At 41.8% G+C, this 13,128-nt stretch overlaps 1 protein-coding gene across 1 annotated transcript in view; it reads right to left on the reverse strand.

Annotated features, from left to right (window-relative positions):
• Positions 1–10,270: 10,270 nt before the first annotated feature.
• SCML2 (Scm polycomb group protein like 2) overlaps positions 10,271–13,128 on the reverse strand; it is a 72,225-nt gene continuing 69,367 nt past the window's right edge. Inside the window, 1 exon segment of the mRNA XM_062603801.1 lies at positions 10,271–12,715. Within this exon segment, the coding sequence (XP_062459785.1) occupies positions 12,590–12,715 (126 nt within the window). The 3' untranslated portion in view covers positions 10,271–12,589.

Genomic DNA, 13,128 nt, shown 5'->3' on the forward strand with positions numbered 1-13,128 from the left:
AAAGTTCTGGTAGGTTACAGATTTGCACTTGTGTGTGGAAATGAGCTGGAGATGCATTTTGGTCTGTCGGCTTTTATGTTCACACAGCTCACTTGTAAAAACCCACCCTGACTGAAGAATGAACATGAGAGCAGGAGAACAATTTTCAATGGGTGCTGCCTTTTTTGTGGCTATAACCCTTATGTAGGAAACCTTTTGTGTTATTATTTCAAATGACATGTTCCCAGCACCGCACCACTTCTCTCTAAATAAAAATAAGCCATTGTAAACCCGTCAGCTAGATGCCATTGCATACTGTGCCTGCCTTTAACTGGCTGCAGCCAAGCTACTTCCAAGAGTTCTCTTGGACAGTTTCGGGAAGGTTTTTGCAGTTGTTCATGCAATGAGAAATTGCCCAAAGAAGCAGCTTCAGGGCTATAAGTCTAATGGCACCCTTAGCCCCTGGTGTCATGCTGAAATCTGTTGAAACATTTGATGCCAGCAGATGCCAGTTCACTATTCAGAAAAATGCATCTGCATTACGAGGTTCAGAAAGGCATTCCGCTTCTCTTTTCCTGGGCCAAAGGATCGCTGCCCTCTTGCTTAATATGAAAATGGAGAACTTTCACATAAGGGTAGCATCAAAATCTGTCAAATTCTTGCTTTTTAAGTATTTTTAAAGCCTTTTATTTTTTTTCCCAAAGCTGTCAGAACTGACAATGTTCAGAAGAGCGTGAAGTGCTGATGGATTCATGAATGTTTAGTCATCTGAGTGTATTTTTCATTAATTTTTTTTCTTAATTGAAAGTACTCTTCTGTTGCTACTTTGTTTTGCTCCCTCTAAGAAACTGTGCTGATGAAATGTGTCATCTTCTGGTTACTGCAGTGCAGAGGCTCAGGATTTCAACATCCCTGGGGATAGCCATCCCAGTTGTCACTGCCCCGCTCTATTTCAGCTGGGTCTGTTCCAGTGTCAAAAAAAACCTTCTGCAAATGCAGTTTCTCCCCAGGGCTACACCAGATTATTTCAAAAGGAGGTCACAGCGTTAGCTGCTGTTGTTTTTATTTCACAGCTGACAGAAGCAAGCCCAAAAACAGTTTCTGGGATTCTTTTTTTATTTTTATTTTTCAAGTATGTGCTTCTTGTGGTGAGACACTGGCACAGGTCACCCAGAGAAGCGGTGGCTGCCCCATCCCTGGCAGTGCTCAAGGCCAGGTTGGACGGGGCTTTGAGCAACCTGGTCTAGTGGAAGGTGTCCCTGCCCATGGAAGGGGGGGTGGAACTGGATGAGCTTTAAGGTCCCTTCCAACCAAACCGTTCCATGATTCAGTGATCTGCTGCATTGACCACCCTGATCCCTCCGGCCTTATGCAAGGGTCACCCCCCACAGCATCCTTGGCCATCAGAGGACATTGCACTGGTGCCCAGCCGATACATACCCCTCCTGACCAAGCCACAGGGCACACAGGACAGGCAGAGCAGTGCCTGACAGTGACACCACTGTAGGTGCTAAGGCTTTTCCTCCTCCCCTTTGCAGGTCTTTCCTGAGAGCTATTAGTGCTCCCAGGTTAACTTCAGTGCCCAGGCTATTTCCCAGGCTGCTTTGCCCACAGTGGTCTCATTTAACTGGATTTAGACCACAAGCCCCAGAAACCCTGACAACAAATCAGGCTAAATTAGCTTTATGCCATTATAAACCCATAAAAGCACTGTCAAAACAGTGCCTACGGGCAACTAATTCAGTTTAAAGCCAACTGGTACCAGTTGTAAAGGCAGAGCAGACCAGCAGCCATGCAACTGCATCTTCTCCAAACCATTACAAGAGCAACTGCAACCTCCCTTCTCTGAGACAGCAGAAACAAACAGCAGGCTCCAACTATCCTAGCCACCCATTTATGGGGCTGTCTCCATAAGGGCCAAGCTCCCTGGCACTGCTGACCACTACCAACATCCCCATTGACACAAGGTGACACAGGTTGGAGCCACCCTGCTAGAAATGGATGGGCAGAACAGACTGGGCTCACCCCACCCCATAGCCTGGCTTTTCCATTGCTGAAACTTCAATGGCAGGGGAGATATTCTGACCAGCATCTTTCTGGGAAGGCTTAGGGCAGCTCCTACTGCCTCCCCTGCTACCCCAGCCTTCAAGGCTGTGCCATGGGGAGAGAAGCCACGCACCAGCACCTCTCCTGATGCTTAACTCTGTTGGGCAGATGACACTAAATAGGGGCCATTTGCCTCCCACCATCCCTCATGTGTGAAGCACAAGTCCTACATCCCATCAGCATGGGGGAGAAGCAGCCACAGAACAAGATACTTAATTATACCAAGAATGAGCACTTCCACCTCCTCCTCCTTGCTTCTAGCAGCAATTACATATTTTGTATATTGGGCCATTAATTTTCTACAAGGCTATACTTTAACAGCTTCTGAAACTTCTGCAAGAGGAGGACACGGAGCCGCATTCATATGATATATGGAGCTTCCATTTCTTGTGGCTGTTAATGGAGACATTAATACCTCTTGTGAAGTTGAAGGGAAAGTCATTAAGCTGTAATGGTAGGAGAAAGATGTTTTACAATGATGGGTATATGCAAGGTAGAGAGGAGCAGTGCAGACCCTCAAGGGCACCCCTTGTTGGCTCCAAGCTTTCTTGAGTTGGACTTTGGGTGTGAGCATTTATTAGAGGCTGGCTGAGAGGGGAGAGGGTTGAAGGTGTGGGTTACCTTCCCCTCTGCTCTCTTCAACCTGTCAGGCAGAGGCTTCACAGGAAGACAGACACCGAATCTGAAGAGGGAAGCAGGGCTGTACATCTTTTCAGTGGGACAGCATGCTGGGACATCTAATCTAGGGCAAGCTTTGCCTAGAAAGATGATCCCTGATGTCCCTTCCAATCTGGTATTCTATCGTTCTGTGACTTCAGGCAAAAGCCATGGTACATGGCAGCCTTAAGGGTGGGAGAGCGCAGGTGCACCAGCCTGGAGCTTTCCTTTGCAGTCACCTTCCCCTGCAGTGCTCACTGCACAGCCCCGGGCTCAGGGGTGCACAGCTAAGGCTTCAGCACTGGGAGTTAGCTGTGAGCAACAGAAATTAATCCAAAAGAAGAATGAGCATCTTCTCAGCCAGAGAACTGACCTGGTTTTAGGCTGAGAGAACAGACAAGCAGTCAGGTAAGCAGCAGACAATTATGAGTGCAAGGAAAAGGTGGAGAATGGGGAGATGAAAGTAGGAAGTGGAAGCTAACAGCCACCTCCAGGCCTGTTGGCACTGCACCTTTAATAAAGTTAGCCAAAGAATGAAAGGGAGAAGCAAAACTGTGGCCCTTGGCCACAAGTAGATGACAGAAAAGGAAGGTGTCAGCTTCAAAAATAAGGCTCCAGGGCAACTTGGTTTAGTGAGAGTGGAAGGAAAGGAGAGCACTGAGCACTGGTAATGCTTTCTTGGCCTGAAGGCAGCTGAGAAGCAAGGGCCAGGGGAGGTGGTACATCAAATCACACACACACAGAGCACACAAAGTAGTGTGGCCTTCCTCCTCATGCCCAGACACAGCAGGGGACAGGGAAAGGCAGCAGGAAACACAGCGTGGCAGGAAGGGAAGGGGAAGGAGAACAGCAAAGACATCCATTTCTGCATATCACATGCCTCAAATGACCTGTGACTGTGTGTAACTGAGGCTCTCCTACCACCCCTGCTCCTATCAGCTATGAAACTGATACGCCAATATATCTTCCCATCACTGCTTTTTTTTAACCACTTCTACCCATTTTCCACTCAGCCCCCCAGAGCACTGGGATGGCCACACCACCTTGCAAATCCCTGCAGAGGTTTGACCCACAAGGGCTCAAGGAGCAGCTTCACACACTTCTTGCATGTGAAAGATTTTGGGGGAAACTGGCTGGCACACCAAGCACTTAAGGGAGAGATTCAGAGGAGTCTGTGCCCCTTCACTTGCACAAAGGTACCTCAGGACAGTGCTCTGACAACAATAAGAGGCTCATTACCAGTCCTCATGAAGAATCTTGGACAATGAAAACAGCATAAAACAACATTGCATAATATCCTGGTGCCAGATGGTTTAGTTTCTTTTTGTGCTCAAGTTTATAAAAACATGCTGAAGGGCTCTGTCAAAGCCCTCGTTTTCCTCTGGCTGGAATTGGTTCCTGCCTTCCCAAACACAGCCAGCCTGCCACTGTGACATTAATGATGTTAATTTGTGCAATCTGCTTTTTTCACTCACCTATTACTTTTTTCCCCAATGCTTCCCCTTCCTCTTACTTAAAAGTTGCCTTTCTCTTAGACCATACAACTTTTAATGCTGAAGCTCGCAATTCAGAGTACACCGGGGCAGCCCTACACACACACATGAGCAAATCCCCTAATTTTAGTGCGGAAAACATATTTTCCACAGTTGTTAAAATCCTGGTATCACAGCCTTGCTAGGAAAATCCATTCTGTTGTTGAACCATCTGAAACATTTCTTCATGTATGGGGAGAAAAATTACTAATCACTGAAATATTTAGTACTTCTTTGTGCCCATATACCCCAACCTCTCCTAGAATAATATCCTGGTACTGAAATTATTAGGATACTTTCAAAATGAGAGGGGGAAATTAAAAAAGCAAATGGCAGGGTACAATCTAATCAGATATCTGGAAGGGAGCATTATTTTACAGGTAAAACATTAGTTTTCACTGTTAAGAAGTGCATGTTTCCAGGAAAGCACTGGTAATGGACACATTGCATCCCCACATCAGACTGTGCCCAGCCCCCCTTGCTCCTGGGATTACTAATGTTCCTTAACCCACAGCTGTCTCAAAATGGTTGCATTTTCTGCATTGTTTCAGTATCGTCCTTCCCACCACATCCTTGTCAATGGAGTTTCCATCTTTTTTTGCTTAAGGACCAAAGACAGGCAACATTTTGTCTTGGTCTGGCATCTCACAGACAAAGGACGTGTCATTGTGACAAAAAGCAAGGGAGGTCCTTCCTTCCAGAGCTTACGTACTGTAAGAAAACCCCTAAAAGTCCCATCAGTAAGCATGGGAAAGCTATTAATTTTTGAGGCTTCTGATACACAAGTGATTTCCTGTTTGAGAAAAAGGAAAGCCTTCCTCCTTTCACAGTTATAAAGGTACCAAGTAGATTCCTCATTCTTTAAACAAATGCTTCAAAGTAAGTACCTTGAAATCTTGGTCCATAGAGCATGGATCAGCATAAAAAAGCACGTGCACGTCCTTCAGAGACCCTTTAAAACAAGAGAGATGCAGCAGCGCTCCAACTGTGCAACAACCAAGAGAGCAGAAATATTCTCTATGGACAGACTTTTTTCTGGATATCAGGACTTTTGAGTGAGAACCCTTGTGTGGTGGACCACAGGACCTGCCAGCATTTCTTGGTCGGTACACCAACTAGGTCCTTCAATGTTGGACTCACATAAGGGCATTGTTCCATCTTACTTGAAATGAACTGCACTTTAGGTGGCAAATTAGCTTATATGTTGCAGCTAAGTGAGATGGGTATCGAGGGTCCCATTATAGATACTGGAAATACAGTCAGTAAAACCAATAGAGTCAAGAGAGCTATTCATTGCCTTGTAAAACAGATGTTGGTTATGTGATCAGATCACTCATACCCTCAACTCAGTCAGCTAGATCTCTATGGACTACAATGAGAGAGTGTAAACAACTATGATATAAAGACATGAAATTAAACCCAATCCTGTATTCCTAGGTTTTGGCTCTTCAATTGTCTTGGCTTTAAAAGAAATCACGTCAAGAAGGAGTTGGTAGCAGCAGCTCATTCAATTGGGAAGAAACACTTTAGAGACAGAGGGTGAGCCAAAAATTGGGTAGGAAATTACAAGGATTCAGTCCATGTTTTCAGATTAAATCATGCCAAGATAAAATACTTCACATTCCTGACATGGTTCAAAATGTTAATTTCTAAATTTCCTCTTTAAAATCTCAGCTCAATGCAAACAGTCAAAGACACTAGTCATGACTCAACAGTCAGTGCATCCAAATCTGAAACAGTTTAAGTTAGTATATCCACCTGGTTTTCTCCTTTATGATTTTCCATTACTTCATTCTTCATATATTTTCCTTCCCATGTTTATTGCATGCAAACCCTATCAGTCATCCCATGCTTCCATTTCTGTTTTCTTTCAAAACATTTAAACTTTCCCCAACTTGTTCATTTCCTGTAGCCAACCACCACCCAAGCAAAGGCAGTTTACAATTAATACACTATAATGAATGCAAAGATGTATGAAAGTAATATGTTCCCTTTGGCTGAGTTGGTCTCTTGAAAATAAACAACTGAGAGAATTCAGTTAAAAAAAACACAGAAAACTAACAAACCCCTCCCAAAACAACCAAAACCATACACCTCACCATTGCCCATTGAGCCTAACAAGCGATATGCCCCAAGTACATTCCAATGACCTATCTAGTATCTCACCCTGAAAGTACTAGCATAAATCAAGGGTAGACTAAAACGGAGCACTTACTTACTAATTTTTCCACCCCCACTATTTTGTTCATGAAAGCTCAGGGACTTAAAGAAGGAGACTGACAGACAGAAAAGCATTTGATAGGACACACCTTGAGTAACATGGCCTAAGTGAGAGGCATCTGCTTGCAAGAGAGTACCATCAATATTCCCAGGCAAGGAATGAGAACAGCAGCAATAGTTGGTATGTATCTCACAGATAAAATAAACAAGCTGCAGAGCCCCTTCCTTACTTTTCAAAACATGCAGAAGAAGCACATGCAAAGATCTTTCCCTCAAAAGGGTCTCCAATAAAGGGAAGACTTGTTTGACAGCACTGGTTTGGACAGATGGAAGTTGAGAGAAGAGTTCAGATCTGTTTGAAAACCCCACTCTTAGGGAACTGGACAGCATTAACACAATTGCCTGGGGAAACTGAGTGCCTCCATAAACTGAAAAAAGCTAACTACAAGAAAAGGGAGAAATCTAGTAAAATTATGGGTTTTTCATTTGAGCACCAGACTTTCTAAAGGTGTGCCACCATTTATTAAGATTTTTCCCAGTGCCTTGCCAATTGCCGTGGCTTCCACCTGGGAGGGTAGATGAGCCTTTGTCCTTCCAGTTCTCGACCTCGGTGCTGAGACTGCCAATGCAAGGAAATGGCAATTATCATGGTGGTTTTGTGGTGTATTCATTTTCTTCCAGCTGTCAGAACTAGAAAGGAACCATTGGAAGAGAGGGGTTCTGCCAGCTTCAAGCTGTACATCTGTTCCCATTTGTCTGTTCACACAACATGGGATGCCATCTCCCTTTTCTCTTGTGCTGGCATCTGTTTGCTTGTACTGTTTGTTCTGGAATAGCTTCTATTTCGGAGGCTGCAAAGTGAATCTCTGTGGATGAAAATGTCTTTGGGTATTTTAAAAAGAAGTAGAGCTGTTCAGCCTCTGCTATCAGCACTAAACACTTCCCCCGAAGATAATGAAAGCTGAAATAAAACTAGCAGTGGTCCATAAAGCTACAAGGAGAAGCAGCTCCTTCACTCCTCAGCTTGTACAGCAGGACTGGGAGATTCTGGAGCTGGGGAGGCTAATTCTGATTCAAATGGGACAAATTACAGCTAATCAAAATGATCTGGTAGGACAAGGATGGATGATTTATGCAAGCAGAGGATTTAAAAGCCTATTGGACCACTGTAATGATAGATTTTAAGCACACATAGGACTCCCATTATCTACACAGCCACAGAAATGAGAATTTATTTAGGATGAACTGTCAGATGAGAAAGCAGCAAAATATTTTGGTATTTAAAAAAAACACCAACAAACTATGTCTGAGGTTCTTACTGTAAAAAAAAAAAAAATTAACATACAAAATGTCTCAGTTGCAGACTCAAAACACAGCGAGTTTACAACAGACGGTTTGGATTTTAAGAAGATAAAAGTCTCAGAATGGCTCTGCATGACCTTTGAAACAACAGGAATACAGACAGTTGGGGAACACGATCCCAGGATTACGGGGTAGTTCGTAAGCTTTACAGAGCGAAAGATTATAATCAGGGCTTGAGAAAAAAAGCAGCAATCATTTCACCACTGAAAAGGACACAAAACCAGCTTCTGCTTCCCTGCGTCACTCTCAGGCAGTTCCAAATGAGCACTTTTTACTCACTGTAATAGTTTTACATGTAATAAAAAAAGCAGAGGAGGAATATATGACCTTTGAAATTGATCTCGAGGGGTTCTCATTTTTTTCTTTCTCTTTAAACCAAGCCAGCCTAACTCTATGTAGCTTCAACTTGAGCAGCAGAAAGGTGGTCAGAACTTTTAGAACAGGTTCACAGATCTAACACTGGAATTAAATGTTCATTTTGAGCAAATGAAACTCACCATCCAATTAAAGAAACAACAGTGTTACCCACTTTTACAACATGTTTTATTACATGATACTGCATTAAAATAGGTTACACTTTTTAGGTGAAAAAGGAAGACTGGGGAAAATGTGAGCCCACTGCTGAATGAGACAGGGTACCTCGTTACACACAACATGGAAACGGCTGAAGTACTGAATGGTTGCTTTGCCTCAACCTTTTACAGCAAGACCAGCCCTCAGGAATTCCAGGTCCCAGAAACCATGGGGAAAGGCTGGAGCAAGAACAATAGACCCTTGGTGGAAAAGGAACAGGTCAGGGAATACTTAAGCAAACTGGACATAGGTAAGTCTAATGGGCCTGATGGGATGCTCCCATGAGTGCTGAGGGCCACTGTCCTGCAGATGGGAGAGTGGCCTGCACATGATATTGTGAGGCCACTCTCTGTAATTTTTGATCAATAAAGGTGAATGGGAGAAGTGCCTGAAGCAAGGAAAATGACCCAGGGAACTATGGGCCAGTCAGCCACACCTCAGTGTGGAGGAACTAATGCTGGAAACCATTTTCAGACACATGAACCAGATGACTGTCATCAGGAGTAGTCAGCATGGCTTCACCCGGAGGAAGTCATGCTTCACCAACTTAATAAGCTTCCATGATGAAATGACTGGCCTAGTAGATGAGGAGAGAGCAGTAGATATTGTCTACTTGGACTTCGTGAAGGTCTTCAACACTGTCTCCCATCCTGTGATCCTCACAGACAAGCTGTTGAGGCATGGGTTGGAAGTGCATAGAAAATTGGCTGAATAGCTGGGCCCAGAGGACTATTATGAGTGACACAAAGTCTAGTTGGAAGCCAGTAACTAGTGGTGTACCCGAGGGATCAGTACTGGGTCTGATCCCATTTAAAATCTTCATTAATGATCTGTATGATGGGCAGAGCATATCCTCATACTCCATCCTTTGAGCCAACATTTATAACATGATTTTTCTGTCTTCACCATCATTCCTGAAAAAGTTCTACTATATATACAGCCACGACAGACTTGTTAAAAGTGCAGTCATGTCAACCACAACATGCAATCACCCCCCCATGCAGCATTCTTCAGTTTCAGTATTGCATAGGTCTTCTACAACAAGAATTGTGAGAGCTGCTAGGCAGCAGTATTTTAATTTCAAATAGAAGAGGTCTTACAATGTACTGAGAAGTTACGGCACTATCTTGCAAGGTGACTGAAAGATACAAAACCAGGTAACCAGATGAATCCCTGGCAGTAGAAAAGCAACTCAGAGAACATCATGTATTAAATACTCACAAAAAAAGAAGATACTCAGTATCCTTTGAAAGAAATCAGTTGCAAAATGCCTCTGAACTATTGTCACTACCAACTTCCAAGATCCATAATTTGCCTGTGAAGGTTCTGAGGTTACCATTAACCCAGTTTCAGTTACTTCTCAAGCACAGGCTGCTCACCGCAAACAGCAACCAGAACAACAGATTTCTGTTGTTCGTAGAAGTAAGAAAGCATGAAGTTTATGAAGTTCAAACCTATTGCCATAAATTCCTTCAATTTGAAATACTTCAGGTCTTCATCTGAACACAGGACAGTTTTTAGCAGTCTCTTCCCCTCAGTAGTTATATGACAGTTTTGTGAGCTGTAAGTGGCAAAATTTGATATGCAAAACGAAATAGTAGAATATATTCCTAAACTGTAACTTTGAAAGCACAGACTAACCAAAGCTCAAACATGAATTGCTTTAGGTAAACAATGTTGGGATGATTTTAACTTTTTGATTAAAGCTTCCTTACATCAGATGTTTACATGAACTGTCAAGAACTGCCAAATGCCAGATAAGACAGCTTCCCTTGCCTACGGAAACAGCACTCACATAGAGATACATATATCTAGTATATATACAATGTCAAACAAAACAGTTACAACAATGAACAAACTATTTTATTTTTGTTGATAGATAAGAACATCCCATTGGAAATAAAGAATAAAAAATATATTCTGCTACAACACTGAACACTTGAATCTCACACTACAGCACACTGTGAAATCCAGGCACTGCAACATCACAGTAATCCCTGTGCATATGGGTGTACAGAAAGCCTTGAACAAATATTTATACTCAAAACAGTGCCATGTACAAAAATGTCATTCCATAAAGGCCAAACAGAAAATTTAAACATCTTTGTTTTTCTTATGCCAATGGCAACGTAAAAAATGAAAACTGTTTTCAGTCAATTACTTCCACTTAAATTGTGTGAGATCTTTTTACACTGAAGAACTCTGAAAATCAACATAATACAGCATGGAAGAAGTAAGGTATAGACAATATACTCAACATGTGGGGCACGATGTTTTCGTCAGCATATAACTAACTTTCATATGGTTATGCCGACAATCAAGTCAGGATTTTCCTAACAGAAAGGGAAAACATTCTCTTTCTTTAATCAATGCTCTGACCTTTTCTTACTAAAAAGGGCATGCTTGTATTATTCATCTAAGCATATATGCACCACAAAAGATACGCAAAACAAATCGATATAGATAACCTTTAGTGTCAAATGATGTAATCATAAAAACAGTTCTCAAAATCCAAATGACTTGATAAATTCAAATTATATTGCAGTCACTTAAACTAACAAAATACTTGGGACACTTACGAGCCACAAAAATTATTCTGCAGCAGTATCTCTGCTCAAACCTGAGGAATATCAGACTATTGGTAAAGCAAGGCATTTTCAGAAAAGAAATTTGTAAAAAATACTTTTATACTATATGCTTTCATATAAAAAGGCAGTAAGAAATATAATAAATCTACCATTTTAAGACTAGACCTTCCCTAGGAAATAGTTTTTATCACTCACACTATTACATACAGTACATTCAGTTTCCTACACAGAAAATATATTTTCTTGTCCCTGATGTACATTACAATCGGCAGTGACAACAAACTGCTATATTATCACCACTCATTCTTGCAGCTTATACAAACAGCACCAAATTTACCCCCAAAAAAGGCTTATTAGTTACATAGTAGCACTTCCTAATAGGAAATATAAGCCCAAGCCACTGGAACCAAATGCCTCTTTCCAGAAATATACCAGAATATATGGCTCAGAGTTAAGGGATGAATAACCAAGAGTATTGCATAGTACAGGAATCCTGCCTGTATGAATAAAACCACCCTTTGATTGTTTGTCACCTTCTGACTCCAAGAATGAACAAAAAGAAATTTAAACAGGTGCTAATGAGTATGGAAGTAGTACACAACCAAATTTACTGGTAAACAAGAAATTGTACAGTTTTCTCTGACAGAGTGCAAAGTACACATTAAAAAAACTGAATACATACATACAGTGTGTATGTATATTTATATATATAGTATATATTTCCCTGACACATACAAATGTATATATAAAGAGCATGAACACACATATCCATGCCAAACTTGGCAGAAAGATGGAATGTTTAAAATGTGGATGCGCTGTTCCAGTGAAATCAGTCTGTCCCAGAAATGGCTGGTTTAAACAGCCAATATGCCCTTTCATGAAACAAAAGTATTTATTCCCTGCATAAATTGACAATATGTTGTCCTCATAACTTAGCAAAGGACTGAGAAGCAAACTTTATAAAAGCTTATATTTGTATTAAGCCCTATCCTCCATAACCCTAACCTCCCCACACCTCCGTCCCCCATGAACAAATCTTATGGCTACTTCCTTTACAGAAATCTAGGAAGAATAATCTAGAATAATATACTTGAGTCTTACACTGCTGGAGGACTAGACACAGTATTCATTACGGAGATGAGACCTTCTGTTTTAAATTTTTCCTGCAAAATAAAAGTTTACAGCCACCCTTGTAAAAACTGTTAACACCTGATGCTGGTTTGTTTTATTATTTTGCTTTGGGATTCAGCTGTTTTGGTTGTGAATACGAACACGTTGGTTGAAGTCTGTAACAGAGATCACAGGATTGGAAGAGCACTGTCACCTGGCCTGCCTGTCCCCAGTATGATCCCCTGTCCTTCCCTGCAAACCTTCTGAAGCAGTTCACAAAATACTAGTGTAAAACAGATTATATACCTCCCCAATTTATCCTGAACGTCTTATTTACATTGTGAGAGCACTTTCAAAAAATAAAGATGATTTAGATCAGCAAAATTGTTCCAATGGCTATGGCTGTAAACCTGAGAGCTTAGTGCGAAACAAACACACGTACTTGTGGTGCATCCCCACAGGCTAGTACTTTCCTTGTTTAAGTCTTTCAATGTGGTAGCACAACTTTAGGGCAGGCCCCAGCTTCAGTCCCATATATTTCATTATCATATCACTCCTCAGTAAGAGTAGTGCCTTCCCATCGATTTCCTACAGAAGGAAGAGAAGAAACACAACACACAACTACTTTAACAAGCTGCTTGGTAAAACTGGAAAGTACGTTACATTTGTTTATCCTACAGTATAAGGTTATCTACTTTATATAAAACTTTGTAACGTAGTACAATTTGATATTTAGAGGTAACCACTGAAACTGAATTCATGTTAGTATTTTTTTAACGTATGGTTGAGGTATTTGGTAAGTTAGAGAACATTACAGTAGGTAAAAGAAACAGACCAAAGAGCCCTCAAAATTAGGTACTGGCTGGGAAAAAAAGTGAATGGGTCAAAGGGAAAAAAAAAGGAAGCTGCAAAGGAAGGGCTGTGCAGTTAGTGATTAAATGATCCAAGCACTGAGGCCTTGCACTGAACCTTGAACACAGCTGTGGGAGGATTCTGGCATG

Source organism: Pezoporus occidentalis, unplaced genomic scaffold (assembly GCF_034315485.1).
Source record: "Pezoporus occidentalis ecotype Australia unplaced genomic scaffold, CSIRO_AGI_Poc_V1 ctg81, whole genome shotgun sequence".
NCBI classification, from domain to species: Eukaryota; Metazoa; Chordata; class Aves; order Psittaciformes; family Psittacidae; genus Pezoporus; species Pezoporus occidentalis.